The 26,648-nt window shown below is 39.3% G+C and overlaps 1 protein-coding gene across 5 annotated transcripts in view; it reads left to right on the plus strand.

The window, feature by feature from the left end:
* CNTLN (centlein) overlaps positions 1–26,648 on the plus strand; it is a 215,480-nt gene that overhangs the window by 185,747 nt on the left and 3,085 nt on the right. For all 5 annotated transcript variants that reach the window (XM_021379766.1, XM_021379767.1, XM_021379769.1 and 2 more), the window contains 2 exons: positions 19,473–19,658; positions 20,944–21,021. In XM_021379766.1, coding sequence (XP_021235441.1) covers positions 19,473–19,658; positions 20,944–21,021 — 264 coding nt within the window. The remainder of the gene's footprint in view (positions 1–19,472; positions 19,659–20,943; positions 21,022–26,648) is intronic.

The raw sequence follows: 26,648 nt of genomic DNA on the forward strand, positions 1-26,648 counted from the left end.
GGGAGACCTCATCGCTCTCTATAACTACCTGAAGGGAGGTTGTAGCGAGCTGGGGGTCGGCCTCTTCTCTCTTGTAACTAGTGACAGGACGAGGGGGAATGGCTTCAAGTTGCGCCAGGGGAGATTTAGGCTGCACATTAGGAAATACTACTTTTCTGAAAGAGTGGTCAGGCGCTGGAGCGGGCTGCCCAGGGAGGTGGTTGAGTCACCGTCCCTGGAGGTGTTCAAGAAACGTTTAGATATAGCGTTGGGAGACATAGTTTAGTGGGGTTGTTGGTGGTAGGTGGATGGTTGGACTAGGTGATCTTGTAGGTCTTTTCCAACCTAGCTAATTCTATGATTCTATGATTCTAATATAATTACAATTTAAGCTAATAAATCCAATAAAATGAGAGAGAGTGTCCAAAATTAACAGTGAGACGGCTGGGGAGCGAGATGCTGCCGGGACGAGAGACGGGAGAGAGGAGGAAAGGTCTCGTGATCTGCAAACAGTTTTATCTTTCCCTCTGAACGGCAAATGGTAACAGGGCAGCAAAGTCCTCTGGGGAATGTAGTAGTTCTTCTCTTCTGCGAACCAGGTACCTGGAACTATCCACAATCCACGGAGATGGAGCATTAACTCTTTAACTCGCAGTGCACTACATGATGTTATGATGTGGAATACCAATAACCAAAATCATAAAACCATGACATTCCACCCCTTATTCCACATCACTACATCATGTTTAATATACATATACAAACAAACAATAATTAACATGCATTACACACACAGAAATGTATACCTATATACACATGGATTTACTATCTGCACTCCCCCAACATCAAATTCCCTTGTGGTACACATTGAACATCCCCATTCTTCTACATCATCCACCAAGTGGATCCAGGTTCCTGAGCAAAAACAGTTCTACAGAGAGGTTTGCCCTTCCCAGAAGCTGGAAAGACCCAAACCACTTTTCCCAGCATGCTCTTTACGTGTACTACAGGGACCTTATCTCCCTCTACATTGTGTAGTGAGCTGGATTGGGCAGGACCATCACGATTGATAGATCCTCAAGTGTTGACCAACTAGGTGGCTTCTGCCAAATGCTTCTCCCAGTGCTTAAATGCTTCACCACCCATTGCTTTCAACATGGTTTTTAACAATCCATTGTATTGTTCAATTTTACCAGAAGCTGGTGCATGCTAGGGGATATGATAAATCCACTCAATGCCATGATCTTTGGCCCAAGTATTTACAAGAGAATTTTTGAAATGAGTCCCATTATCTGACTCAGTTCTTTCTGGAGTGCCATGTCAGCACAGGACTTGTTTCTTGAGGCCTAATATGGTGTTTTGGGTGGTAGCATGGGGTACTGGGAATGTTTCAAGCCACCCAGTGGTTGCCTCCACCATGGTAAGCATGTAACGCTTACCATCCAGGCTTCCTGGCAAAGTGATATAATCCACCTGCCACGCCTCCCCATATTTGTACTTTTGCCATCGCCCTTCCCCCCGGAGAGGTTTCATCCTCTTGGCTTGTTTAATTGTGGCGCATGTTTCACAGTCATGAATAACCTGTGCAATAGTGTCCATAGTTAAGTCCACCCCTCGGTCTCTAGCCCGCTTATATGTTTCATCTCTTCCTTGATGGCCTGAGGTCTCATGGGCCCGCCGAGCTAGAAACAGTTCACCCTTGTGTCCAAGTCTATTTGAGCCATCTTAATTTTGGAGGCTCCATCTACCTGATGGTTATTCTGATGTTCTTCAGTAGCCCGACTAGGGCACATGAGCATCTACATGACGCACCTTTACAACCACATTCCTTATTTGGGCAGCAATGTCTTTCCACAGTTCAGCAGCCCAAATAGGTTTACCCTTTTGTTGCCAGTTATTTTGTTCCCACTGCTGTAACCACTCCCATAAGGCATTTGCCACCATCCATGAGTCAGTATAAAGATAAAGTATTGGCCACTTCTCCTGTTTAGCAACATCTAAGGCCAGTTGGACAGCCTTTACCTTGCAAATTGGCTTGATTCTCCTTTTCTTTCAGTGGCCTCAGCAACTAGTCATGTAGGGCTCCACACTGTAGATTTCCATCTGCGATGCTTCCCCACAATACAACATGATCCATCTGTGAACAGGGCATATTTCTTTTCATTTTCTGGTAATTCACTGTATGGTGGGGCCTCTTTAGCATGCGATATCTCTTCTGCTGGTGATATTCCGAACTTTTGGCCTTCAGGCCAGTCCATGATCACTTCTAAGATCCCTGGATGACTGAGGTTCCGCATTTGAGCTTGTTGCATAATCAATGCAATCCACTTACTCCAAGTGGCATCAGTAGCATGATGGGTGGAGGGAACCTTTCCCTTAAACATCCAGTTGAGCACCGGCAGTCGAGGTGCTAGAAGGAGCTGCATTTCAGTACCGATAACTTCGGAAGCAGCTTGAACTCCCTCATACGCGGCTAAGATCTCCTTCTTAGTTGGAGTGTAGCGCTCCTTGGACCCCTTGTATGCTCAACTCCAGAATCCCAGGGGGTCGGCCTCGGGTCTCTCCTGAGGCTCTTTGCCACAAACTCCAAGTGGGACCTTTCTCTCCAGCAGCAGTGTAGAGGATGTTCTTTACATCCTGTCCCATCTGTACTGGCCCCAGGGCTACGGCACAGGCTATCTCCTGTTTAATCTGCTCAAAAGCCTGCTGCTGCTCAGGGCCCCATGTAAAATGATTCTTCTTCTGCGTCACCTGATAAAGGGGGCTCACAATGGGGCTATAGTTTGGAACGTGCATTCTCCAAAAGCCCACTACACACAGAAAAGATTGTGTCTCTTTCTTATTAGTGGGCGGAGATACAGCAGTGATTTTGTTGACCACATCTGTTGGGATGTGATGACTCCCATCTTGCCACTTTATACCTAGGAACTGAATTTCCTGTGCAGGCCCTTTCACTTTGTTCCGCTTAACAGGGAAACCAGCTCACAGAAGGATCTGGATTATTTGCTCCTTTCTTGAAAAATTCCTCTGCTATATTGCCCCACACAGCAATGTCATCAATATACTGCAGGTGCTTGGGAGCACTGCCCTGTTCCAGTGCAGTTTGAATCAACCCATGGCAAATGGTTGGGCTGTGTTTCCACCCCTGGGGCAAACAGTTCCGGGTATACTGAATGCCCCTCCAGGTGAAAGCAAACTGTGGTCTGCATTCTGTGGCCAAAGGAATGGAAAAGAAGGCATTAGCAATGTCAGTGGTGGCACACCACTTGGCTGATTTTGACTCCAGTTCATACTGGAGTTCTAGCATGTACAGCACAGCAGCACTCAGTGGGGGTGTGACTTCATTCAGGCCACGGTAGTCTACTGTCAGCCTCCATTCTCCACTGGCTTTACACACTGACCATATGGGACTGTTAAAAGGTGAGTGAGTTTTGCTGATCACTCCCTGGCTCTCTAACTGACAAATCAACTTATGAATGGGGAGCAAGGAATCCCTGTTGGTGTGGTACTGCAGTCTGTGCACCGTTTTTGTGGCAATCGGTACCTGTTGCTATTTTACTTGTAGCAACCCCACCACAGACGGATCTTCTGACAGGCCAGGCAAAACAGACAGCTGTTTAATGTTGTCTGTGTCTACGGCAGCTATTCCAAAGGCCCATCGATACCCTTTGGGATTCTTGAAATGTCCCTTCCTGAGGTAATCAATACCAAGTGTACATGGAGCCCCCGGGGCCAGTCACAAGAGGATGTTTTTGCCAGTCTTTACCAGTGAGGCTTATTTCGGCCCCTAACACAGTCGACTCTTGGGAACCCCCAGTCACCCCAGAAATGTAAACTGAGTCTGTCCCTTGGTGACTCGAGGGCATTAGAGTACACTGTGCACCAGTGTCCACCAGTGCCTCATATTTCTGTGGTTCTGATGTGCCAGGCCATAGAGTGTATTGGCCGCACAGTCCAATACACTCTATTGTCCCTTTCTCCCCTCTGGCTGGGTGCAGGGCCCCTCTATTTGTTACCTCCATTGTTCTGATCAGGGTCCTTATGGCTTTTGCCGCGTCCCGCAGCAACTGGAGTGGAGGATTTCGCCTTGGTGGTTGATCTGGCTTGCAGTTCTTTTACCCGTGCTTGTAGTGCAGGAGTGGGTTTCTTGTGCCACTTCTTCATGTCTTCTCCATGGTCACGTAGGTAACGCCACAAGGCAGTGTGCAACATAGTCTTACTGTTGTCACTTGCTCGAGCAGGATGAGTTCTTCTTCTAATAGCTGAGACGCTGGATGATGCAGGTTGGGAGAAAAACAAATTGCTCAGCCCCTCCAGTAGGCTGTCTGGATAATCCTGATTGTCATCAGGTTTATCATCATGAGGCACAGTAGTCAGTTCCTCCATTATATCTTCTTGATTACTCTCAATTTTATCCAGTCTTTCAGTTACCTTTACAATGGCTGAAGCATAAACTTGCAGAGGGGTTAAATGTAGCTCAAAGTCATGGAGCCTAGAAATCAGTTCACTCATAGGGGGTCTTTTTTCCCCTCTGCCATACATGGCTGCTAATGTACCAGCGTACTTTTCTGGTGCAGTTCTTGTGAATGTATGCCACATCTCTGGTGTATACCTGACTTCTCAGGATCATGCTCTTGGTTTGGATCATCAGGAATGAACTTAGGGTCGTGTAATATTTCCACCACAGCGCATTCTGTCCAATATTGGATGCCTTTTTCCATAGTAGTCCATTTCTTTATCTCAGGCATCAGATCATCTTTGAAGGGGTATTTTTCCTTTACAGCTAATAGCATCCACTTCCAAAGGGTGAAGGACTCATCCTGGCATCTACTAATACTTCTGTCAGTGGCTGAGTCTCTGGCAATACTTCCCAGCTGGAGGGCTTCTGTACTGTCTAGCAGTCCACTGTCCCATTGTCCCAGCACTGAAGTAACCAGGTGACAATGCGTTCATTTGGGCGGCGTGAAAAGTCTTTTCTCAAAACTCGAATTTCAGTCATTTTCAGAGGTAGAGTAGTGAGGGTTACAATGTCTCTCTCACCTCCTACTCTTTCAGTTGTTGTTGCCCTGCTGGGCATTGGTGACTGGCATCTTGTTGAGAGCCCCTGCCCTGGACTTAGGGGTGGCTCCCCTGGACCTTCTTCCTTTGCTTTCTCCTATTCTGAAGGAAGTGACATCCGTTTCACCTCCCGTCCTCTTACAGGGGCAACTGACATCAGTTGTGGTGCCTCCTGTGATTGATCAAGTTGATAATTTTCCATGCTCTATCTCTCAAGCTTGGTTCGGACCGGCTTTTCTGTTAGGAGGATGTCACGTTCAGATCGGATGGCGTGAAAGTTGGATTGGAGGGTGTCTCACTCGTTTTGGAGGGCATCCCGCTCAGATTGGAGAGTATCTCATTCGGATTGAAGGCTGTCTTGTTCAGACTGGAGGGAGTCTCACTGAGATTGAAGGCTGTCTCATTCTGTTTGGAGATTGTTAAGCTTGGATTGTAAAGTGTCCCGCTCATTTTGAAGGGTGTCCTGCTCATTTTGGAAGGTGTCCCATTCAGATTGGAGGGTATCTTGCTTGGATTGGAAGGTGTCTTGCTCAGATTGGAGATTCTCTCTTTCCGCTCGGAGATCTTCCTTCTCAGCTTGGAGACTTTCTTTCTCAGCTCGGAGACACTTTTGCCAGATACGGAGATTCCCTTTTCTGACTAGGAGACTCTTGTTCTCATCTTGGAGATTCTCCCTCTCAGCTCGAACCCACTCCTGGAAACTCTGCATATCGGCTTGGGGACTCTCTCGCTCATTCAGGACTTTCTGTCAGAGACTCTCCTTTTCAGCTTGGAAACACTCTCTTTCAGTTTGGAAACACTCTTGGTTTGGAAACTCTCTCGCTCAATTTCAAACTCTCTCTCCCTCTCTGGGATAGTATTGAATAAGGCCCGATAAGCATGAGCCAGGCCCCAAATGATTTGTGCCTCCTCAGATTTACCAGAGCTGCCACATCCCTGTCTCAAATATCTGCTTAGGTTCTCAGGATCTTCCAGGTGTTCAGGAGTAAAGTTCCATGACACCAGAGATGCCCATCTCTTTAATGTCTCTCCCAAGTCTCTCCACACTCCCTGCCACTCAGTGTCCTCCGGCTTTGGAGAAGGCTTCCTCAAAATATAGATACTGAGTGAAATGAGTAAAATGATGAGTAGTACATTCAGAGAGATTGACAACATGGTCAGATGAGCATTCAAAAAATGCATCAAGGATTCAAGGGGGAGACTGGGAGATAGTTTAAAAATCACAAGTTCTATAAAATTAGCAACTTCCTCTGGAGCTGCGTACCACATTGTATGCAGATACCAAGGCATTTCCATCAATGTTTTCAATTGCTTATATATACCAAAAGCTCTATAGAGCAGAGTGGCGAACTTAATAAAGGCCCAGTATGTTCCGAGCATTAAAAAAGAAAAAATGTAATGATATAATGCACTCCCTTGAAGGACAGCTTTAAAACAGAAAATGGAATTGTCTTTTTTTTCTCTTTACAAAAGCAAGCTAGCAGCAGCCAAAAAAGTTTACAAAATATCCCAGAATATTGGCAGTCCGCCTGGACTTTTCAAGGTCTCGTTTACAGTTACAGCTCCTGCAGTATTGATAACGAAGCTCTCCAAGAGCAGAGAAAGATTCGTTCTAAAAGCTAAAAAGCAGTCTTTACCTGCATCCACCAAGAATGTCAACAGTTTATGGGCGGGTTCAGCCCAGTTCCCTGACTAATGGGGCAGGGGACCCATGGACCCACGCCCCGGGAGAGGGAAAAGGGAAAAAGGGTAGGGAGATGGGCCTAAGAACAACACAGCGGCAACAATCTGAGGAGAAACAAACTAATTTACTAAATAAGATACCGGAATGCAAAATAACACACTATAACACAATATAATTACAATTTAAGCTAATAAATCCAATAAAATGAGAGAGAGTGTCCAAAATTAAAGTAGGCCTTACTCTAATGCCAACGGTGAGATGGCTGGGGAGCGAGATGCTGCCGGGACGAGAGACGGGAAGAGAGGAGGGAAGGTCTCTCGCAAACAGTTTTATCTTTCCCTCTGAACGGCAAATGGTAACAGGGCAGCAAAGTCCTCTGGGGAATGTAGTAGTTCTTCTCTTCTGCGAACTAGGTACCTGGAACTATCCACGATCCACAGAGCTGGAGCATTAACTCTTTAACTCGCAGTGCACTACATGATGTTATGATGTGGAATACCAATAACCAAAATCATAAAACCATGACACATATTTTTGTTGGAGCATGTTGTGGAGATCAGGTACGTTGTCCTAAATTACATTCAGTGAGAACAAACAGGGCACATGAAATAGGTCACATACCTAACTGGTGATTCGGAGTAGCACATTATCCGAAATTGTTATGATGAAAAGTTAGGGTCAGAGGAGGTGTGAAGAACTGTTCACTGTAACAGTTTGTTAAGCAACCAAAAAACACAGTTCCATAATTAGAGGACAGCTTCTTATAAGTGTCTGTTTCTGTTTGTTATGAAAGAGAACCTTGTATTTAGAAATAAAAGGGCAGTATAAAGGAAGTGGGAAATGGATTATAGATAATAACCTGAAAATACAAGTAGCAGTAGGGTATAGAGGATGGAGAAGAGACTGAAGATGATCAAGATGGTTAGCCATGCCAAGGACTGCAGAGCAGGATTTGAAAATATGCTAGTAATGAGACTGATATTACAGGCTGAATATGACCTGGTATTAGACAGAGCAACTCTGCAACAGTGTAAAGACAGAAATGTTGTATTTCTGTTCTGTACCTGAAAGGCAGTAGGCTGATGTTAAATGAAGCTGATGAAACATGCCCAAGTCTAACATAACAAGTCTCCACTGGTTATGATCAGTGGAGAACTGTAAACAATTTTAGTAAGAAGAAGTATTTTAAATTGTGAAATGTTGTGTCTTAACACTGTTACGGTGCTGTTTAAAGAATTTGTTTCTTGCTAATCCTCATTTTGAATAAGAATTCAAAATAAATTTGTACTCTAAAACTGACATGAGCATTGGAGTAATTTAAAAATGTTAATATAGAGTCAACATTCAGAAAAGGCAGTCAGGATAGACATTTTTAGGTCAGTTAGTCTGACCTCATTTCTGGGTAAAATAATGAAAATCTGATATGAAATTCAATTATTAAAGTATTAAAGCATAGAGGCATAGTTATACTTCTTAGAATAGCTTCATGTGAAATAATTTACATTGAATAAACCTGCTTTTTTTCCTTGAAGGAAATGCAAATCAATTGATAAAAATTACTGTTCATTTTAATATACTGTTTTTTGAGATATCTGACCTAGCACTCTGAGATGTTCGGATAAAAAATTCACGCTATGCAATGTCAATAATATGTTTAAATAAATTAAAATTTGCCTGAGTGGTTGAATTGCAAAGTAATTCATAAAATTTAGATGTTTCTAGAGATCTGTGAAGATCAGAGCTAAGCTAGATTATGAAACATTTTCACAGTTAGGTACCAAGTCCTGATAAAATTTATCAATTACATATAAGATAAATAATAATGAAGGTAAGGCTGTAAGCATAATGTAGTCTAGGCATAATGAAACATATTTTTATTGCAGAAGAATACAAGCCACCTGTAAGAAGCTGCTAGTCACCCTGAGAGGATTTTAGATTCTTTTTGTAAAGCCACATCTTTTCATCCTGTCCAGCATCTATCAGCACCAATAATTCTCTTTGTACCATTCAGTTTCTACAGTATACCATTGTTCAATATTTTCTATATAGTGTATTGCAGTAGGGGATCCTCAGGTGGATCTTGCAAGCTATGTGCAGCACAGCAATCAGAGCAAAATGTTCTTTGTTGTCTTTGTAGTGCCTGCAACTACACACGCAGAAAACAGCCGCTGGATAAAGTTAAAAATCTGTCGTTAGACTACTTGGCTGGGTGTTCACTGAAAATACGATTCAGCATTCTAGTCTGAAGAGTCCAAACAGTTTGAAACAGTCCAAAATCTTCCCTAATTGTTTTCCTTCATTATTGTGTTTTTTTTTTTTTAACTTAGTTATTGTTTTACTACATATTGGCTGCCAGAGATTTTTCCTCAAAGAGCAAGACTCAGTAACATTGTGTGTCCTATTCAACTGCACATTCTCAAAACTCCTTTATTAAAAAAAAAAAAAGCTAGTCTGCATTGATGACATTGCATGTGCGTCTCCGAACTTCTCTGACCTTGAGGAAGATGTTCCAAAATTCTGATAAGGCACCTATATTCAACTACTGCTGTAATAAATAGGTGATGGCAGCCAAATGCTTTAAAGTCAGCTTAGTGCGTTTCTCACTTCCATAATGCCTCTGTGATTTGGGAGGCGTGTGCCCTCCATTGAGGATACCCACAGAAGCACAGTTCACATCTGGTCTGTTCTGGCACTGTTCTTGATAGGTCTCCAATATAACCATCTGATAAAATTGACTGCCAAAATCAAGACCCACAGCAGTTTACTTGGCAAGCTTAGTGGATCTACTTGGAGATCTAATTCTCACTCTCCTAAGACATCTGCCCTCATTTCTGTTACTCAGAGCAGGCCTTAAGCTAGTTGCATTTCTCCTTTAGAGCCACATGCAGCCATACATGTCTGAGGCCTTCTTCTGCCTCTGCTTGGTTGAGTCAGCTTACCTTATATCTCAGTGTATGTTAATCTCACTTACCTTTCTGCAGTTTGCCTTTATTTTGGCATCAGTTTTTCCATGGCATGTTTCCACTACTCACTGCTGTCTTGGGATATGGTTTAATATACTGTTAACTATGGCATATTAGCTAACTGCAGTAGTCAACTGTTAACACTTCTGTTAAAAAGTTCCACCTATACATGAATCTTACTGCTTATTTCTGCCCCAGTGAAATGCCCTCTCTTGAGGTATCATAAACTCTGCATGGGTTAACCATGAGCTCTCTCAGGAAAAGGCACCAATTTGAGTTAACCTTTTGAAAACCCAGTGCACCAGCTTTAGTGCACCCCACATGGGGGAGAGCAGGGACAGCTCTATGTGGCTGCAGTCCAGAGATATTGAGTCTGCCTTTTTCAGTTGTAGTTCTAATTGAAAATGTCATGTGAAACTAGAATCTTGTTACAAATAATGGACCTAATTAATGACTCACTGCTTTCTTGTTAAAAAATCCTGCCATTTGGCAAATTCCTATTATTTACAATCCTCATCATTTTCTCCTGAATTGTTCTGTGCTGGGAGAGAGCACGGCCAGGAAACAAGTTCTTCTCAGAATGGCCATGTGTAGATGGTATCCTATTTGTTCTTTATCTCAGAAAGAGAAAGGAAGGAAGAAAGGAAATAGAGACGATATTTTTCGTTGGGATGTTCAAATGTTTGGAAAATGTTCTGTGGCTTTTTGATGAATTTCTTTCCAACAAGAGAGCAGTACAAGTACACTGCTTCTGACTGTGCCTCCAACTACAAAGTCAGTTCTTTTGACAGAAGTTAGTCCTTGCAGCAGACTCTCAGAATTCTCTAGTTACAGTGCAACAGTAAGAAATATTCTTCATAGGACATTTCCACCAGGGGCTGTATTCTCAAAATCTGTGAGTTCAATTTCCTTGGCAGTATTATTGCTCTAATGTGGTCACAGAGTGTGCAGAAGTACTTTTTATAGGAGTACCTAGATTAGATGCAAGATGCTATTTGAGCCTTGATTTTTTGTTTCTTATTCAAAAATGCTAAGCATAATAGGTAACAGTAAAATTTTATAATTGGAAGAAATCAACTAAATTTTCATTAAAATAGAACTACAGTTCCCTGTGCAGATGAAAATTGGTTTATTTTCAATAGTTTACACAATTGTACATGAAACCTGCTAAATTAGAAGTGTTGTCTGACCAAAGGTTTCCACAGTGGGTCACTGGGACATTTTGCAAATGACAGCAGACAGTATCACTTTCATAAATCAACACTGTCAGTTTTGCTTTGAAAGTGGGCACCTTTCCTATGACTTCAAGTTGCTAGAAAATGTTCTGCACTGGGAACCTTTAGCAGTGAAAAAGTAAGTATAATTCATTTATTACTCTTCAAACTGTCAACACTTTACCTAGAAAAGTATACCCAGGGTGATTATTTTGTATTGTCTGGAGTAAACAGTGAGTCCGCCAATCTGTGTCCAGGCAAAATCAGCATAATATATGGTTGTAGGAAAGCATTCTAGTTTGATGAGAACTAGTCTTCTTATCTGCAGAATACACACCTTTAAGAGAAAATGTCTTGACATGCAAAGCAAAACTGAACAATCTCACTCTTAAAAAAGCAGGCACTTCTTTCTCACTATGCATACTGCTTTAGGGGAAAAAAAAAAAGAGAGCCATAGCTTTTATTATGAAATACCAACCTTTCTTCATTCTTGCAAAGAAATTGGTGATAAATTAAGCTAATCTCCATCAGGATTACTCTGCATCTGGGATTTAGGCAAATTGAATCAGAGGCCTGAATAGTGACAGTGAATATCTATTAGACTGTAAACAGAATAATAGGCTCTGTGAATTTTAATGAATGAAGTGAATGGATGAACTCTTGTAGTTTACAGAAGGCATATGGGAAGTGATGCATACAGTTTGCCAGGAACAGAATATAATGTGGATGTCTTAATAGATAAAAACTAGATTACTAAAAATGAAGAATATATGGAAGGATTTAAAAAAGATTTTCCATACTCTTCTTTATCTTTACTTCTCAACTTTAAAAGGATAGCATTTGCCTTTGTTTTCTATGACTGTGATAGAGGAGGCTGATTACAGATATGGCTTAAAATATTTTACACAGTATATTTTTATATACCTGCCTTCCTCACCAGCTTAGAGGAATTGGTTAAATGATCCAACCAATGTAACGGTGCATGTATGTCTCACGCAAAGTTTAGGTGCTTGTCTGATTCACATGGATAATTTTATTGATATTACTGCTAGTTTCATTCTTGTTGTGGTGCCTGGAAAGCATCCTCACAGACCATGACCCACTAATACTAGTTTCTGTGCAAACAGATCCAACAGACTAAAGCTGAACAGGAGACTATTTTCAGCAACCTGCAAATACCTTCCTATTCTACCTCATGGAAAAAAAAAATCTTTTACGTTTTGGAGAGAACAAGGCTCCAGCAGTCTCAGCTCGGAGCTACTTGGAGACCTCTGCAGTGTAATCCCTGGAAGGATATAGATCCACTTATAGCTCCTTCAAATGACATGGAGAGACTACTTTCTAAAATCTGATATTCGACTTTGTGTGTAATTTTGAGATACTGAAAGAAGCCTAGTTTAAAGGTAATGGTGAGTTCGGAGTCTGAGAGAGAAACAACGATTTTTGTAATGGAAAGTGTGGGAGATAGGTGCATGGCTCTGAGCTTGAACTAGTAGGAAAACGTACAGAGAAAATGACAGCAAAAATAGCAAAACTTGAAAAGGAGGAGAAAGTTCTCCAGTAACGATCGATTTAACAGTTCATATAGAAATGATTCGATGAATGTTGATCAGATTACTGTGAGAAAAAGCTGAAGCAGAATGAACAGAAAGCCTGCACAGACAGAGCCTTGTGAAGTCTTCAGTAATTTAGAAAGGTGAGAATTGAGGGACTTCCCCAAAACGCATGTTGAAAAGGGCTACCAGAGAGGTGGGAAGAGCTCTAGGGGGATGGAATGTAAAAAGCAGTGACAGTATTTTAAGAAAACACAGTTTGTAAGAGACCAACTGACACGAGGAATGTCTTACAGAGTATAAGAATTGCTCGAGCTGACCTCTTAAATTAGGTTTCAGATACGTTTGTTTCAGCAGCGCAGTGGTCTTACACGGGGCATTTGCTTTAAGAGTCCTTATGCTTTGCTTTTGTCTGCGCAGAAAGACAGCATAAGTTCAGACACTGAACTGAGTATCAGGAAAATCTTGGTGCTTTTCACATCTTGGTCACTGACCCTCAGTGTGACCTTTGGAAGGTTGCTTCGCCTTGGTCCTTCCCAATCTGCCCTGAATATTTTTTGTTTGCCCTGGCTAGTAGAACTGTGATGTCTTTATCTGTCCTGGCTGTTCAGGTAATAAGTTCTCTGAGATCCCAGCCATCTCTTACAACACGTGGGCAAAGCTCCAGTTTCTGTCAGCACCAGTTTTTTTTTTTCACTGTGTAAATAACTGTAATATATGACATTTTAAAGAAATGATGTTTGTTTTGCTAGCACCTGTGTAAATTAGAGGTAATTCTGTTGAAAACAAAGAATTTACAGCAGGAAAAAAGAATCATGTAAATGAGGTGGGACTTAAATGCTGACATAAATAGGACTTTAAATTATTATTATTTCCCATTTCAGATAAATACAATTTTAGAAACCAATATAGTGGAGTATAGACAGAAATATTCTGCCTGTCATCCCACAATGATTATACACATTTCAATTCATTCTCTACCAGTATTGCTGGTATGGTCTATCAATGAAGTGCCCACATGATAAAACAGGAAAGGCTTCATTCCACGCTAAGTCATGTTATCAAAAATCCTACAGAAAGAAGCAGAGTTTAATGCAAGATTTTAGGCATAAATGAAAGGGTGATAAGTAAACAGTTATCAAGAGAGGACTAGAAAAGAAGAAAAAAAGCTGAATAGTAACACAGAACAAAATTTTAAATTACGAAGGGATTGTCTTTGGAAGTATACTCCTAAGTAGTAGTCTTAGCAATTAAAAATATTATGCACTACTTCTCTCTGTACTTAAGGGCAAACTCCACTGTAATTGTCCAGAATAAGTCCAATCCATCATTGTTTCAATATGGCTTATTTTGAAAACAATGTAAAATTAAAAACTGGTTGTGGCCTAGATTGTTTTTCTGTTTATTTATTGATACACTGTGTTACATTTTGGGAAATAGTACAATGTATTCAGTTTACTTTTCTCATAGGTGTCAAATTTGTATATTTGAATCTTTTTCTCCATGGTTTTCATAGTATCATGGAATGGTTTGTTTTGGAAGGGACCTAAAAGATCACCTCATTCCAACTCCCCCACCACGGGCAAGGTTCCCAGCCCCCTAGATCAGGTTGCTCATGGCCTCATCCAACCTGGCCTTTGCCTTTTTGACATCTAGGTCTGTTTAAGAGAATTAAGTCAAAAGAATATTTTCTATTTTGAACTTGAAACTATTTGCTTGAGTCTGAGTCAAATTGGAATGGTACTCAGGTAGCTAAGACATAGGATGAGATTGGTAGCAAGGATATTTTGGAGAGATGTGAATAAATACAGTATCTAAAAGTTTGCAGCTGAGACATTCTCTCCTCTGTTCTCCTAATGACGAGCTGGAATAAAGCAACTTTAGCCATCGCATTGCACAAATTCCAATCATATTTGCAATGATGAAATTGTAAAATTTTATCCAACACAGTTTCTCATTTCTGTCATTATACCTTTTATAGTCTTCTTCATTTTTGCATTTTAATGGATTTTTTTTGGTCCTACAATTCTAAATGGTAGTTAGTTGAGTTTTATGTTCAAGTAGTGAAATCTTAAAGCCCTTCTCAGTTTGTGTGACTCAAGATCTTAGTCAGGAAACCTTGGTGAATTTAGCTCTTGAAAAACAATACAGTACAAATATGTCCACTCTTTTCCATATTTTCTTGCTGTAATTGGTTTTGGGATACTGAATTCACTTTTTCTGGTTTGCCATCCATCATCTATAGCTCAGAGCCACAAAGGAGACAGGATTGTGCTAGAATGTTGGACTTCTAAATCACACATTTCAGTCCGGTGCCTAGCGTAAATTTTAGAATGACAGCAGAAACTGTGACAGTAGTCATTCTGAAGGCAGGTAAATGAAAACAAAACATGTTGCAAATGTGATCTGTGTGACATCAGTAAAAGGATGTTACTACTACTACTACTACTATGCGACCAGGTGTTAAACTGATAGTAGCATTCTCAGAATACTGAACTTGGAGGAAGATGAGACTAGTCTGTATCTTCTGTACACAGTTTCATTGCTTTCAGGGTGTCTGCTAGACTTTCTGAAATCACATGTGATTTCTGGGAATCATAGGTATTAATTGAACCTCCTGAGGCTAAATGATTCCCAGGAGTTGGAATGATATTTGTTATAGCCCTTGCCCAGACAAATCTGCTGCAGTGGTCTGTCTTGTCTTTATTTCTTGTCTACACTGTTGTCCCTTTCCCAATCAATAAACAAACAAACAAACAAATAAATGGCTAGGAGATACACTCGTTTAAGTGAAGAAGGTATTTGAGGAAACTTAAATGATGTGTATATATGTATATTTAAAAGAAATTGCTATGGAACAGGTTTGATTTTCTTTCATCATGCCTAAACGTTAGTATTCAGAGTACTTTCAAAGTCATTTTCAGAGAGGAAAGGGACTACATAACTGTACTTACATTGAAGAAACTTGTTCTTGCTTGTTTTGGCTGCTGAAGCAGCACATACCTTCATCTTTTTTGTGTCACTTTGCCCATTCATTTTGTTTTTTCCTCTTAACCATGAGCTAGTTGTGGTGGTAAAGTTCTCTCAACTTTTTTAAAGTGCTGGGATCTCTGCCAACTTTTGGCCAGCAATAGTTTTTCCGTTGGTAGAGAATTTCTTTAAACTCACCATTCATTTATGAAATTTAGATTTTATTCCTCAGGTAGCTGCTACATCTTCACAGTACTTTTTGTTCTTTTGGAAACTAACCTTGTTTCAGAAAAGATTTTCATTTTGGTGTAATGATGTGAGGGTCACATCCTTATATCACTGCAGCCTCCAAGAATATATTGCTTGTGCCTTTTAGGCACAAGCTTTGCTATTGAACTATACATAAAATACAACGTATGTGAGAATTGTTGCATGTATTATACTGTTCTACTCTTCTGCAGGAGGATGATCCTGGGCATCAGTTAAGCAGCACAAAGCCACTTGCTCACTCACCACTCCCAGCAGAAATGGGTAGAAAATAGGAGGAAAAACAGCAAGAAAACTGAGGGACTGAGATAAGCACAGTTTGATAGGTGAAGGAAAGAACATCAGACTTCTGTCTGTCTTGTGGCCTACTAAAACAATAACAATAGAATGTGTCAATTAACACAGCAATTATAAGAATAATTTTAGGAATTGATTTGCTCTTGTAGCATGAGGTGAGTCATTGGTCATTGTGTCAGTTTCAGGACCAAGTACTGTCAAAGCTTCTGCGGATATAAAAATGATATTAAAAGTGTATTCTCATTGTCTGTACATTAGCACAACTTCCTTGAGCATTTACATAAATACATAAATATGACCTTTTAAAAAAGAGAAAGACCTTCAACTTTGTAGGTGTCAAAGCTAGCAGAAATATATTGCTAAAAATGTGTTTGCTTGCTGAAGCCAAAGTTGAAGATTTATTATCTAATGAATGATTCTTTTTGGGTTGTAAAAATGAAGCTTATACATGAGAAATTTTTAGTTTTATGTAACCCATAATAAACACTATATAGCCTTTTGGAATCACAGAATTGTAGAATAGCTCAGGTTGGAAGGGACCTTAAAGATCACTGAGCTCCAGTCCTCTGCTGTGGCCAGGGCTGCCCCCCACCAGCTCAGGCTGCCCAGGGCCTCATCCAACCTGGCCTTGAGCGCCTCCAGGGATGGGGCACCACAGCTTCTCTGGGCAGTGCCTCACTGCCCTCTGGGTAAAGAATTTCTTCCTAACATCTAACCTAAATCTTCCCTCTTTTAGTTTAAAGCCATTCTCCCTTGTTCTATCACTATCACACTGTGTAAAAAGTTAGTCTCCCTCCTGCTTATTAGTCCACCTTAGGTACTGGAGGGAGCAGTGAGGTCTGCCTGGAGCCTTTGCTCCAATTTCAAGATGAGGATGTGATGTGAGACCATGTGCTAAGGCCTTGCACATGTCCAGCTAGATGACATCTTTTGCTCTTCCTTTGCCCAGGAGATAATGCAATAGTTGCTACTAATTAAAAAGAACTGAGTATTTTAAACTTACAGTTAAAATTTTAAGCTTACTTTTGTTGTGATTGGACCAGCAGCAATTGCACTGGTGTGACAAGATGTGTTGTAGATGTGTTCAGAAATTAATCAAGGGTTCCTATTCTAGTTGGCTGGTGGTGGCTAAGTGTGTCCCACAGGAATAGCTGCTGGTAGCAGCTAAGTTGGGTGAATGGCTTTAGCAAGATAATATCCCCTAGATTTCACACCAAAGAAAAACAAAGAGAAAAATCCTAGTACTAGTGCTAACAATATCATTGTTATCATACATCAGTATAGTACTGAAGTCGTATTCAGTACTGATTTCATTGCGGGCAGTTTGTATCACCTATGTTTGCTCATAAGTTTAAAAAGAAGCAATTCTGAAATACAAAGTGAGAAATGTTGTAGTCTAAAATCCTGCACTTAGCTCTAGAATGCATTAGATCAATTTCTTAATCAAAGAATGTTGTTATAGTGACTTCAGTACATTCACCAATAAGAGCTGTTAAAAATTGGTTAACTTTTAGGTTTTTGTCATTTTCAAATTGGAAATGGTACTTCCTAACACAGTTAATACCTCTGGCTTTGACATTAACCACTTCTGTAGTAAAGCATAAACTGGCATATGAATTAAAAAACTAAAAAATAAACTATTTAGTACAAAGATCTATTTGTTTATGACAAATAAGATGTCAACAGAGGAAGCAAATTAAAATCACAAGGAAGTTGCCGTTTGTTAAGGCACTTATCCAATGAAAAATGTGTATCAAAGCATTATTACTGCTGCATGACAGTGTGAAGAAGGCATATTCAAAAACAACTGATCTCTCAGTATCCAATCTAAAGTCCATAAGGTAATTATGGACTTTTTAATAATAAAATATTTAAAAATTTTCTGCTTGGGGCTTTGTTCTTTCTTTGTCTGTTTCCTTCTGTGAACTTTGTGCAAGTGGCCTTAGCTCACTGCCTCTAAAGCAGTTCATGTTTCTTCATTCCTGTCAGCTCTAGTTGCAGACAAGTCTGTGTACATGGTATTCTGTTGGATATGCTGTGGAAGGAGGGACTTGTGCTTGAATCAGACAAATCAAACAAATTTCATTGTATATTCTCTCCCTGGGTTTGTGGTAGGGTAATTTTGCTTTTAATAATTAAATTTTAGAAAAGTAGAGCAAAATCAAATGAATCTAGTAATTTCTTTGAAAGTTATTAGCAAATGCTCTGTAATGACCGTATTTTGAATACTCTAGAGGCTGTAGAAAGTTTTGGCCCAGTGGAGGCTGTAGAGTGTTTAGCCCCAAATTCCAATAATTCTTCATAATTCTGTGGTCACTTTCTAGAGATGAAGGCATTCTGCAGCAAAATAATTTTTAGGAATTTATCAGCTACACAATGAGAGAGTTTAATAAGAAAAGCCCCATATATGGTGATTGAAAAAAAGTTTTTTCTCTCATTTTAAGCAGCTCCGGTTTGTCTATGTTTACAGTCACTGTTCAGCTTGAGTCATTGAATACACTATGAGGATCTTCTGACACGGAGTCACTGCTCTTGTTTCTCAGCTGACAATTTTTAAATAAAATTGTGTCAAAATGCCTTTGACAAAACCTTTCTGCAAAACTTGCATAAATGTTGAAACAAAGCAACTCCAGTTATATAACTGATGATTTATGCTCATGCTTTGTGTTATTTCACTGAATCAGAGAATTTTAGGAAAAGGATATGAGGGAACTTGAACTTCAATTCTTTGCTCTGCAGTTTGCACATGTTCAGCTTTTGAAGATATTACTCAAGCTCAGTACTTGTATGGTGCTGTGGAACAAAAACAAAAAATTGGTTTGAATCCCATTCAGCTTTCATTCAGGTTCAAGCAGTCTCTTCAACAGGATGTTTTGCGCTGTTTCCTTTATTCTAGTTTTAAATAAAGAGAGTGGCCTCACCTACTGGGTTTCTTCTGAGAGTACAATTTTTTGTGCAGTCATCTCTCTTTTCCTAGGTAGCATCAGGGTTGTTAAATCCCAGTAGGCCCTTTTTTCCATTCCAGATAATGGCTCTCATGTCTTATCACTTAAACCTTTCAAACAGCTGCCCTTTACCAGTCAGTTTTCTCTTAGCAATATTCTTTTATTTTTCTGGATTTTTTTAAGCTGCCACTGTCTTTCTGGCTTAGCAGTATATACTACACTACAGAAATGAATTCTAGTAGACTGAATCAGAAAATGATTTTTAAATGATTCTGCAGAAGCTGCTTTGTCATACGGCATTGCGTGTACAGTTAATTTGCTAACAGTGTACCAATAAAATATGTACCTGTATTTAAGAATGTTTTATGTTTTAATGTATTATTTCATAATTTGTTTTCATATTGCAGAGTGTGTTGTATTCAACCAATAACACAAAATGAAGTTAGTTCCTAAATAAAAGAGTTTAGTGTAAATGATGCTTTTTTTTTCCATGATGTTTGAACTGTAAAAAAACTACAATGTTTTCTGCTTTTGTCTTCCAGGCTCTAACCAGAGAGATACACCATAGCGTGCAAGAGCTGAGAATAAAAATCAAACAGGCCAAAAAAGTGGAAGAAGCAAGGGCATGTAAAAAAGGCCTTTCCCAAGAGTCTGTTCAGTTGGCAGCGTCTATCCTTAATGTTTCAACAACGGATCTTGAGGAGATATTAGAAGTAGAAGAGGGTGAGGTAAGTTATTTCAAGGACTCCACAGTAAAAAGGGGCTAGATCTGAAGGTGCTGTAATTTTCCATTCTCATGGAAGAGAATTTCCAGTTAAAGACTAGAATTTCATTGTGCAGCATCCAGCACAAATAAAGAACAGAATCCTTGAATTTAAATTAAAAGGTCAGGTTAGAGATTCCTAAGGTGTCAAGACTTCGGACATGCATAAATAAAATATGAATATACTGTTTTGAGCTTGCAGATGTAGAGCATTACTTGTAAATCCTTAGCAGTTTCCTTTTTCATGAGAATATTTGGCAGGGTTATTCATTTTAAATAGACTTCTGCATTAATGAAAACAAAATTAGAATGTATCTTGCTGTGCCAAATTGATTGCGTTATGTTTACTTTCTTGAATTGTGATACTTATTAAGAGTATTTCTAGTAGATAAATATTTTTTGAGGGGGATCCATTGCCTTTTTGCTGATGATTCTGTAATACATTTTACATGAAATATTTGGGTGTTTCATCAAATCACCTTCTATGAAATAAATACAGTAATAGGAATTATCATTATCCAGATATATGGAGGCCTGATCAAGAAATACACAAAAAAGCCTCTGCACTTACATTTAAGAAATGTCTAGGAGTTGACCTTTATCGGGCTGTAGCTGTATTTCAGTGATGACTTAGTCATCTCTTAGCCTTAATGGAGCTTTACATTTCACAAATTACAAATGAGTGTATTCAAATGAGTTAAATAGATGTGCATTTTATTCCTTCCCTGTTTATGCACCCTTAAAAACCCTGTCACTCATATATACCCTTGTAAAGCGACTGGCTTTGACAGAATTGTTGTCTACTTGCCTCATTCTTAAAGTAAATTTTATATCCTATTTCTTTTCAGCAATGTTGGGAATGTATGTGTAAAACATTCAAATATACTCAACTAAAAAAGAAAAACAAATTTAAATTACAGGTGATGAGTTTTCACTACATAAATTTTAGATACATATTCCATTTATCATGGTGTGAGTAAACTGAACTCATAAGATTTCCACATGGAACACACATGTACCTGTATATTCATGTGAAAAGAACACGCCACTGAAGACATGCACAAACACAGATCTATAAATTTAACACAGCCCTCATATTCAGTGGACATGCTTCAAGTAGCTGGTTCTGAGAGCATCATTCCTACTTCCACATGCGGTTTATTTAATATGCATCCAACTGTACATATCCTTTATTGTTCATTATGTTCTTCTCAGATGGTGTTAAAAATATTATGTATCTGTATTTTCAGGAAACAGCAAAGACAAAAATGGAATCTGAAAAAGACAAAGAATGGCTGCTCTGTGTACAGAAACTTCCTGAAGCACAGGTTATAAATTTATTTCTTCCCTTAACAAATTATAACTTTCTACTCTGGATAGATAAGTGTTTTTAGATTGTAATTTATCCATTGTCTTTGTAATTATGTCACCACTAATTCTGATAAGGTAACATAAAATCCTTGTTTTGGTAGCATTTCCTTTTTATTTCTCTTAAGAAATCTTAGGAGTCAGTGGATAAAACTGAAGAGATGTTAACCTACGATTTGCTGTAGCTATCTTAACAGCAGAAAACTGAAACAATGCTAAAGAAAACCAGCACAGATCTTGGCAAATGCATTAATTAAATTATTGAGACAGTGGAAAGGATCCATCCTCTCATACCTCTTAGGAAAAAGAGATTTTTTACTATATGCCTTTAAAGTTAGTATTTGATATGGACACCTGAGGAGTTCATGGGTTTCGATGACCTTTTACTGTGGACCTGTTTCCAGTCAATTCATGTTTTCCTCATAGCCAGACAGCTGTTTATTATCGTGTCTTCCCGCATTCTCTACAATATTTTCTACTGAGACCTCGAGCAGCTTGTTAGTGGGAAGTAAATATTGATTTGGCATCCTGTCAATGCAGAAAGAATGAAAAAATTTCCACCAGAGGCCCCTCAAACATTTTCCTATCGACATTTTCTGGGCAGAGAGGAAAGCTGCATAGAGGATGACAAGGCTGAGACTAGCAGAAATCCCTGAGGGGTCCATTGAGACTGCCGCTGTGACCTGTGTGATACTTCTTCTTCTCTTTCAAGTCTTTTTTTTAATACACACAGAGTCTGCTGGGATGCTCCCCTCTTGTAAGTGATCAAGGGCAGTTTATTGGCAGGTGAGAGCCCTGCTTTTCTAGCCATAGTCAGCTTTTGTTTGGACATCACTGACAACATACGCCGACTCTTGAAACTTTTCCATTATGCTTTAGTTGTCTCCTTTATTCAAATAATGTGTACCTGATATCTGAAATGAAATAAAGTTTGATTTATAAATGCAATGTTGCTAATGCATATTCACTAGTGTAAGTCCATTAGCGGTGTCGTTCGTTTCTACTAGGAATGTGAATGACGGAAAATATTTTGATAGTCATTTCAAGGGAACAACCTCTTTCAGGTTGAAATGTTTTATCATTGAAAGCTTTTGCGCCTAGACTGTGTCCCGTGACCAGACTTTTTAAGAAATGACAGGTTTTTCCTCTGTCATTATTCAAACTTTCTGCCATTAAGTCTGCTTAATTGCTGCAGTGGAGATGGAAATATCAGTTTATTTTTACTAGCTTGGTCAGAAATATTTGAAATATTTTAATTTAAACGCTTTGTAGAGTAACATGGAACTCAGAAATAAATACAGAACTGTTCCTATTCATAAAATTGCTTTCACTGTAAAAATTTTTTTAAACCTATCAATTTCAAGATTCTGTTCATATTATTGACTCCAAAATATGAATCAGATGAGGAATATGATGAGGAATTCTGATTGTGTTTTTGTTATCATTCTTTGGCAGACTGTTAAAAATCCTAAACAGAATTTTGTCACTTCTCTTTGATGTAGAGAGACAGCCAGAGCCAGGGCATGGAGACTGGGGGGGTTAGGGGTGGTTATTGACTGTGTAACCAAATTTTAACGAAAGCTGGGGGAGCTCACTGCACTTAGCCACATCCGTTTGTGTACAAGTTCGTAGTGGTTTTCAGTGGTTTTTGCTCCATCTTGTGGGGTTCCTCTGGAGGAGCTCCGAAGGTAAAAGTAATTCTTAGCAAATCAATCATCTTTAGGATCACAAAGGAATTAGTGCTTTTTTTAGGAGCAGCCGGCTCTGCTTTTTCTTTCTGTCCTTGTTAAATCACACAGATGGAAATTGCATAGATTTCTTAATTTCTATTTTGGAGCAGCTCACAGAAGAGGTTTGTGCCCTTTTAACTGCTTGACTTATGCTTTGTCCAGAGATTGGTTGTGGCTGCCTTTTTATACACCGAATAATATAGTATTTCTGATCAGAAAATTCAAGCTTGTGGTGGGATTAAAGCTTTCTGTTAGGACTGTGCTCAGAACAGACTGCTTAGTGATACAGGTTGACAAACTGTGAACCCCTCTGCATCCTGAAAAAAGATGCAGACTTGCTCTTCTCTGTCATTCTGAGAAAACGTTCAGATGGAAATTGCATCAGATCACTTAATATTGCAGTTTGATATAGTGTCTTTTTGTGCCATTGAGCCAGGACTTTGGAACATAATTGCCCAGCAGTATTGATTTAATTGCCTAGGTTTATTTGTGGACTCCTAATTATTGACTGGAGGTAAATTTAATGGAGAAACCTTTATGAACACTGGGAAACTGCTGCTGTTGCTGTTATACATAATGAACTGCATCATATCCCTTTAGATCATTCTTCAAGCTAATTTTATTTCACCATGACAGTATGATAACATTTAAAATGTCATAGACATTTTATTTTTATTACTGACATACGCCATTTTACTGCTGCATGAGAATTTTGGGGGGGACTGGGGCAGCACTAGTTGCTTTTTACTGTCATTTTATGGATTCCCCTAAAGTGTAATCATAAAGGATAGCACACCTTGTTTTACACCTCATCTGTACCTTTATTTGTTGTACAGGTATGACTTTAAAAAGTGTAATTTCCATCAGCTTTACAAAAATGTTAATACTTCAGTGCTAAATATTTTTGCTTTCATGACTGTCCCCAGTCAGAATTTGTGTAGTTACTTTACCAATCACTGTAGAAACATGTAGGAAGAAACTTAAAATTTGATAGAGACGTCTCTGCTTCAGGATGATGTTATGTACATAAGAATCATATAATCTAAAAGTGCATCCATGTTCAGAATTATGCAGAGCCTGTAAAAATCACTGACTGTCTAAATGTACATCTTGAATGGCCAACAGGTGTTTTTTTTCAGTATCTGAATTCATACTGTAACACCCAAGGACTACAGTGCTGTCACTAAAGTATAAAAATGAAATGTCTTAATAGCTGACATTCGGATGACAGTTAAGAGATTCTCTTGCCTTTGAAGAACTCACTTGTGGAGAGGCTTCACAGGAATGCATGCAGATACCCGGTGTCTCTGAGCCATGTGTAGAGACACTGGACTCATTATGCATTTGTGAGTGGGCATGGCAGAGAGAACCTGGGAGATGTATTGCATTATAGAATATTGGGTATTTAGGAGTTTGTGGTGTTTGTGGCAGGAGGGTCCAGTTATGGACATCTTTATATATATGTGTGTTGATAACTTGCATGAGGCTTTTACTCGCATGGGGTATTTTCTCCCACAAATCACCTGTTTGTGTATGTCTTGTTATTTGAACCTGACACAGTATGGTACCATTCTCTCAAGGCTTTCCTTCATTGTGATTGATTGTAAGGAAGAGCATCTCTGAACAATCAGTTATTAATTTTTTATGTGAGCACAACATGTTAACCCCAATCTAGATTACTACCTGAAGTCTTTGAGAACTACTTTTTTAATAAAATACAGATCATTTGCCTAACTCTTCCAAGCATTGTACCAAATGTCAGAATTGATTTATCAGGTCCCTTATCAGATACAAAGCAGCTCTTGTCTTCCCTCCCTCTTCCTGTACTCCTCAGGATATCACATCTCACATGAAGCTGCCTAATGAAGTCTTCCCTCTCATGACCTTATTATTAGTATACAAATCATATTCCAGTGGTGAAAACTTCCAGAAAAACTCCCTCCCCTCTGTTCTTTGGGCTCTCTGTAGGTATTTGTACAATCTGTCTCTAGAACACAGACTTGGAGCAGCATATTTACTCCTCATCAGTAAGGATTTTCTCTAACCTGTATTTAGGATTTGCACTGGATTTTAAATGCAGACTTCCTCTGGTCTTGTCTGTAAACGTACACTAACAGCCATGATTGTTTCCTTTCAAATTTCCAGGTTGGAACTCACTTATTCTGCTTCTCTTGGTCTCTCTCCAGCCTGCATCTGTCTTACCCCTTCTCTTTGAACAGGTCTCTGCTCATTGCCTCTTGTCTGCTCACATGCAGATATGCACATTCAGTTGTGCACACATGCACACACTGACCACAGTCACCGTCACACGGTGTTTTACATACCTGCATCTTAAAAGCAGCATCAGTGCAGACCAAATCTGGTCCTGGATACTGTTAACATCACATATGTACAGCTATCCCAGAGCAGAACAGACAAAGAATAATAATGAAATGAAGCGTATCTCAGTATTCTATTTTACTGTCTTTTAGTTATAGTGAAATTAGGAGGTTTGGGTCATTATAAATTAGCATTTCTTCAGTTTTGCTTGAGGTCATTCTTTGTGGTTCACGCAATTCGAGTTGAGGCTGTTTTGCAGCGTGTTTGGATAGTTTTTTTGAGCAAATTTATTATACTGATGATCCATATGGGGAGATTTAAAACAGCAATAACCACTGATGTGTGTATTCCAGAAATAAAATACCATTGTTTCTATGTATGTTAACATGTTTTAGGGTTTGTGAAACAGAGGGCAAGTAATGTTGCAGTCCGTGAATTGAGATGCTATGTCTCACTGGAATAACAGCATCGCCTTGCTGTCATTACTAGTCTTTTCACTGGCAGATCAGGAGGATGCGTGGTTGTGCACACACGTGCTGTGTGAGACTCAGCAGTATAGTGTAAGGTCAACAGACATGACTAATATAATTTTTCAGAAGGGATCTTTGAAGGAAGCATACTCAAAGTAAGAATAAATAGGTGAGAGAAATAGAAATAACTACAAGCATTCCTGATTCTATAGGATTGTATTACCGGATATCAGGACATCTCTCTGCTGTTTAAGAAATACATCATTTCATCCAAATGGCTTCCTAGTCCCAAGAAAGAAATCTATCATTTTGGTAATGATAAACAAACAAAAATCTTTAAATCTATGTAAACTTTTCTCTCTCCATCATTCTGAATTAAAAAAACAAACAACAAAAAAAAACAGTTAAATACTACTTCTCTTAAAGGCTACCATAATGTACTGATTTAGGATGGCTATCATTGTCAGTGCTCGGTGTTTGGATAAATTGCCTGTGGCACAGATAACCACTTGAAGAAAGTATCATTCTGTACATAATTATCACTGGTATAAACAAGATTTCACTCCTTAGGTGTGCACTTAGCACTCACTGAACTCCCAAAGCCTTCCTCAAGCATATGGCAAGTTTGGAAACTGGGATAAATACTTTGGAGTAGAGGCATCTTCAACAGTTCTAAAATTCTGGGGAGAAATGTAGAGGGAAGCTTCCCAGGATAGTTACAGAGTCATCATTAAAAGTAAACCTGACAGGCTTCTATTAAAGATGAAGACTGTAGAGATCATCCAGCTCTGGGTGTTGGCATGGAAATAAAACCAGATAAAAATATACAGCACTTTCTCTGAAACCAATAAATGTGAAATAATGACATAACATCCAACTTTCAAATGCTCTTGATTTAAATGAATGATTTAGATGGAAAGACTTCTTTAAAAATCAGTTTACTATGACATGGAAGCCACAGAGAGTAGTGAGCGGCAAGTAAAATGTAGCTAGAATGATATGAACCAGAGACATCAATAAGAAAGCATTCATCTTGGACAGAACATTAAGGAGGTAAGATGTATCAAA

Source organism: Numida meleagris, chromosome Z, assembly GCF_002078875.1.
Source record: "Numida meleagris isolate 19003 breed g44 Domestic line chromosome Z, NumMel1.0, whole genome shotgun sequence".
NCBI lineage: Eukaryota > Metazoa > Chordata > Aves > Galliformes > Numididae > Numida > Numida meleagris.